At 39.5% G+C, this 5,729-nt stretch overlaps 1 protein-coding gene across 1 annotated transcript; it reads left to right on the top strand.

Moving 5' to 3' along the window:
- Window positions 1-4,869: 4,869 nt before the first annotated feature.
- Window positions 4,870-5,496, top strand: LOC126267862 (uncharacterized). Its single transcript, XM_049973172.1, has one exon. It carries the CDS (start codon window positions 4,870-4,872, stop codon window positions 5,494-5,496), a length of 627 nt encoding a protein of 208 aa, XP_049829129.1.
- The last annotated feature ends 233 nt before the right edge of the window (window positions 5,497-5,729 follow it).

Raw genomic sequence — 5,729 nt, 5'->3', positions numbered from 1 at the left:
TTAATTAGATATGTGGAAAATTACGATTGCCAGTCCTATGGACAACTACTATAATAACTGAAAATGAAAGATGATTCCACATATAATTAGCACTAAAAGCATGGCAACTGAAGGTTGACACATGTTGTGTGAAAACTGAATGTTTGTCAGAAGTAATAAATTTCGCTACACTCTGACTTAATTTAGCAAAAGAATTAATAAAACCGGAAAATTGAAAGTTAATTTAGTGACTGAAATTACTAGTGAAGTTTGCTTCTGAAGCACTACAAAATTCAATAAAATAAGGTTAGTCTTGGGCTACCTCAAAAATCATTTCAAAAGGTACTTGAATCTATGCAATTTAGAAATAAGAGATTTAACTTTTAACTTGAATTAAATGATTCTGAACAATTAACAGTAGTAAAATTTAGTATGTACCATGCTCAGCTGCAGTCACAGGTAAGCTAATATATGGTAACAAAACTCGCACTCTTAATTTCTGCTTGTGTAATCTAAATATTGTAGCCAGCTATGAATACTTTAACTGAACTTTGAAATTAAAACAGTGAAATTGAATGATATTACTTTAATGCTGGCGTATGAATTTCAATGACACTTGGGTTCATTCCAGAAAAGGAAGGGACCCTGCTTGGTAATGCAATTGGGACAATGAGCAACAAATGTACATGCTAAGTTGCTGTATTTTTGTGATGCAACAGTTTGAAAAGCTGAGGTCTGCCATACAGTTCCAAAACTTTACGTGCTTTTAGTCTTCCTTGTTGGTTGACTGAAGTCGTCGATCAGGGAGGAGGCGACAGTCACTCATTGTTGGCCGTCGCTGTTTCAGAAGCTGGATGTTAATGTGCCTTCTTCTCAGCAGGGTCACCAGGCGAAACGGGCTCTTCATGTGCACCAGCTAATGCTTCCCATCCATGACACCATGTCAGAAACTATCATAGGAAGTTGAGCACAATTACATGCTGCCAAACCCCGAAAGCGCGCAACTCGCAGGAGCGTCACACAAGACACCTGCTCCACCGCCCTGCTCCAGCCAGACTCTGCTCTGTCTGCGCTCCACGCGACAGAGTTAACACTACCAAAGATCCTAAACACTTCGGTTCTCCACATAACGTATCAATGTAATCGTTCGATAGCAAGATGGAAATAGGAGGATATGCATTTCCGGCAATCAAGTTATCTTTAAAAGTACACTCGCTTATTTCCTCAACCCCCCCACACTTCACAAACAATCAAAGGTCAGTAATGGCTCACCCGGCGTCGGCATCGGTGTACGGAGGCGTCAGCGTCGATGGATGGCGGCGTTGCCTTTTGTGGACGGCTGCGTCCGCATTGATGTGATGCGACGTCAGCGTTGGTGTATGGCGGCGTCGGCGATTTGAGACTAACTGCAGCATTGTGTGATTTTCTTGATTACCTTAATCATGTCACCATTTATCAACACGATATTTCTGGATAAGTATCGTGGAATCGCTCTTCAGCCCCGCTGTTATCGATTGCTATGGCAACTCCCCACTGATTTTTTTGTTCTTTTTTAACTTCTTCTTTAATATTTCCCCTCCTTTCTCATGTCCTTTCTTTACAGTCGCCACGTTCTTGCGATGGCCCGGTGTAATGTTAAGCTCTCTCTATATAGCTTAAGCGTTTTCGTGGACTTAACTTTTTGAAGAATGCTGGTTCTGATTTCTTGCAGCGCCAATGTCTTCTGCTAGTACCGGACCCTTCTCTGAAGATTTCACTGCCAGCAAGGGGAAATTTTCACTCTCTCGCTCTCTCTCTTCTTATTTAAAAAATACGCTGCTCTTGGAATATCATTCAATGCACCACAACAATATTTATTTCCACTTTGTACAAAAAAACAAATAAACTTTATGACGTAAGCCCACACATTACCGGGCACCCTGAATCAGTTAATTACACATTTTTGAACACAATTAATACATAAGCTTTTATCATGGCTGACTATCCACGTCCAGTCCACGTACTCTCAATAGCACTTCAACGTCTAATAAACAGTCGTTATTTCGGGTCTCTCCATTTGCTTTTTAACAATACAATGCTACATTACTCTTTGCAGCCGGCCAAGGAGCTTCTGGGCCATATTTGCTTATTCTTGGCAGGTCGCGCAGAACACTTGCCAGCGCCGACGAATTATCACCCTTCCAATTTCGTCTGCCTAAACAATAAATGGGTGCAGTATCCCATGCTCATCCTTACGCTCTGCTTTAAAATAACACATGTTTGAAAGGGCTGGACCACAAGTGTCTCCAGACTTTCGTAAAATTCTGGGGGCACTACAACACCTTGTTCGACCACTCTTTGGTCTTAACTTGTACCAAATACCCTGGCTTAGACACAGTTACCTGAGTCCTATCATAATGTCTTTTCTTTCTTTCAACTGCCTATCGACGTGTTCTTTCTCTGGCCAACTTTTCTATTTCATCTTTAGTTAGAACTCTGATCACCTGAAAAACTACTTCACCCCCAATATCATTCATTGGTTTATGAACAAACTGAAATTCACATGGTGCAAAACCTGTTGCTTCATGCATTATTGATTATCTCTTCAAAATTTACAATAAAGTTTGCACAAGTTGTGTTTCTACTGTGACAATAAGTCCTACATGATGGGTTCAACTCCTTCATGACCTGTTCACTGGGATTCCCTTGACAGAAATGGGTGAAATTCTGACATATCTCAGTCCATGTTGCTCCAACATTTCTGTAAACTTGTGGGCTGTAAACTGAGGACTAATGTCTAACAATAAAGCAGCTGGCTTCCCCACCTGCACAAAATAGCCTTTCTTAAATTTTTCAGTAAATATCCTGGCATTCACCCTCCAGATGGGGTACAACTTTGTGTTTCGCAAACACATCTAACACTACAAAAATATAGGTACCATCACCTCTGGACACTGGGAGAGGTCCAAACAAGTCCTTTGCAATCAATTCTCTAGGTTCTTCTACTTGCACATTCTGTCGCAAACCTTGAATGGGAACTATAACTGCTCTCACCTTTTGACATTGATCACAAGCTTGGACTCGTCCCTGCATCCTTCGCAACATGTTCTCAAATATTACCATTTCTTGTAACTTTGCAATGAACTTTCGTGATTCATAATGTCCATAATTTTCGTGTATTAGGTCTATTAATTCATCCACATGTTGCTGCGAACAACACAGCTTCCACTCCTCCTGATCCTCTCTCCTTCTCCTCCTCCTAAACAACACACTTCGATGAATTTTATAAAATATTTTCACTCTGCGATGTTGCTTTGATCCTAAAATTTGCTTAACATATCTTGAATGTTTTTTTTCTGATTGTGCTGTCTTCTTATAGCCTTACATACTCACATAATTATGGCCTCATGCTTCGATCCCCTCATCACCAACACCCGCAAACCATCCAAGTTTCCCTTTTTCTCATGCTCTGTTCCCCCTACCAGCATTCGGGACAATTCATCTGCAATAATGTCATCCCATCCTTTATTGTATCTAATTTCCATATCAAACTGCTGTAGATACCCAACGTCCCAGTCTAGTATTACGCAAATGACATCTCTTCATAAAGCTTAACGACCGATGGTCAGTAAGTACAATTGTCGGATGACCCAACAAATAACCGTCTATGTTCTGAAACCCATACAATATAGCCAGGGCTTCCTGTTCTGCGACACAGTAGTTCCTTTCAGCTGCGGTAAGCGTTCTGCTAGCGAATGCAATGGTTTAATGGCAGGGTTCTCCCTCCTTTTCTCCCTCCTGAAATATTTCTACCCCAATACCATAGCCACAAGCATCGGAAGAGACGTATAAAGGTCTACTGAAATCTGGATGATACAGAATTTTGCTGTTTAATAGTTGCATCTTCAGTTCCTGAAAAGCCACCTCACATTCCTCTGACCACTTTCAGGGTACATTCTTTTTCAGTAACTGATTCAACGCTGGGTTAGTAAATGCCTGTGATGACACAACACGCTGATACAACCTGAACAGTTCATACATAGCCCTCAAATCTTTCTTCTTCTTTGGCCAAGGAAACTTGTCGATGGCACTAAGTTTTCCACTCTATGGTTGTATAACTGCCCAAATAAATCTATGCCTACTAATTCTGACTTACCTTTTGGAATAATATTATGCATAAAACCTTTGTGTTTTTTGTTAGTAACCTACACTCTCTGCCATATTTCGCATGTTGCTAAGCATTTCCTAACTCTCCTGGCAATGTTGTTGAAATAAACATTATCCTGAATCTTTTGAATAATGTCCAAACTTTTGTGTATGTATGAGGGGCGTTTAAAACATCCATGTAAAGACCGAGAGATTGCACCACTGGCGCATATCGAAGCACGGTCGCCTGTTTTAGAGGCCGGAGGACTGAAATGTGGCAACGTTATGTTAAGGCCTACCGCATGGCTGTGGCTATAAGGTAGCGAACGGAAGCAGTTGTTTACATACTTTGCGGTGTCGTTTTATCCGACATTACAGTGTAATTATGCTATATTGGATTCTGCAAAAATTATAGCTAGTAGCCATGACTACAGTCGAAGATATAACACAATGTAAGTATACAATTCTGTGAAGTTTGTAGTATTTGTACATGTATATGTGCAAGTGTTCTACGTGAACGACTTTCGTCTACACAATTGCAACAAAAGATCTACTATATTCTAGATACAATTTGAAAATAAAGTTTTGAATTCATAAGTTTAGTATCAGAATCTTCTCCTAAGTGATTTTGTGTTAATATTGTGAATATTTCTACACATTTGATTCTATTTGTAGACTTGTGTTTCATGTTGTCCTAGCAGTAGAAAAAACCAGTTCACTCAAATTCTCATTTGCTATTTTTACACAATAGTATTTTGATTTAAGATGTTAGCAATTAATGCATCATTCTATTTGCAGATGCTAGAAAAATGTTGTGTTCCTGGTTTCAACAGCAACTACAAATCCAGCAAGGAAGAGGGTTACATCTCAGTGTTCAGATTCCCTACTGAAGGGGAAAACAGAAAACGATGGACAAGAAATATCTGCAGAAAGGACTGGACTCCATCAAATAGAAGTGTTGTTTGCATTAAACATTTTGAAGAATGTGATGTATCAAGAGTGAAGATTTACAAGAACTCTGATGGGAACTGTCATGAGTTTCCTCGTCAAAGGCCATTGCTTTTACCAGAAGCTGCGCTAAAAATATTCCCTGGGTTACCATCGTATTTAAGTAAGGTGCAGCCTCCAAGAAGGTGTGACCCAGAAATAAGAAGAAAGCATGCACGCCATGAAGAGAAGGAGAAGAATGAAGCCATGCTAAATGAGGACATTATTGCAAATTTTCAGTATTTGTGTGCTGAGTACCAGGATAGAATAAACAGTGTAGGAAAGTGGAGTGTTACTGTTAAAGAGAATAATTTATTCTTTTATACTTTAGATTTTTCTGAAGACATTCCTCAGGTCAAAGTGTGTATGGAAATTAATGGCAAACTCATTTCAAGTGTGTGTTGAATGGTTTATATAGGAAGGAACATGATAATACATTTCAAATAACAGACTGAAATAATTGCAAATAATGTTAGTAGGCACCTGCCAAATTGTTTCCTGAACTTGTATCTCCAAATCTCGGGTAAGAAACGTCATAATATACCGCTATGAAGCATATGTGAGTTATTGAAAAGTTCATTGTTGCAAGGAAATGATAATAAATGGTAATTCCGACATAAAGTCGGCGTAATACTGCG

This window comes from Schistocerca gregaria, chromosome 4 (genome assembly GCF_023897955.1).
Source record: "Schistocerca gregaria isolate iqSchGreg1 chromosome 4, iqSchGreg1.2, whole genome shotgun sequence".
In the NCBI taxonomy this organism is placed as follows: Eukaryota; Metazoa; Arthropoda; class Insecta; order Orthoptera; family Acrididae; genus Schistocerca; species Schistocerca gregaria.
This window is presented reverse-complemented; position numbering and strand designations above follow the sequence as displayed.

Coding starts and splice junctions, on each gene's coding strand:
- LOC126267862 (XM_049973172.1), top strand. CDS start 4,870: ATGTTAGCAATTAATGCATCATTCTATTTGCAGATGCTAGAAAAATGT.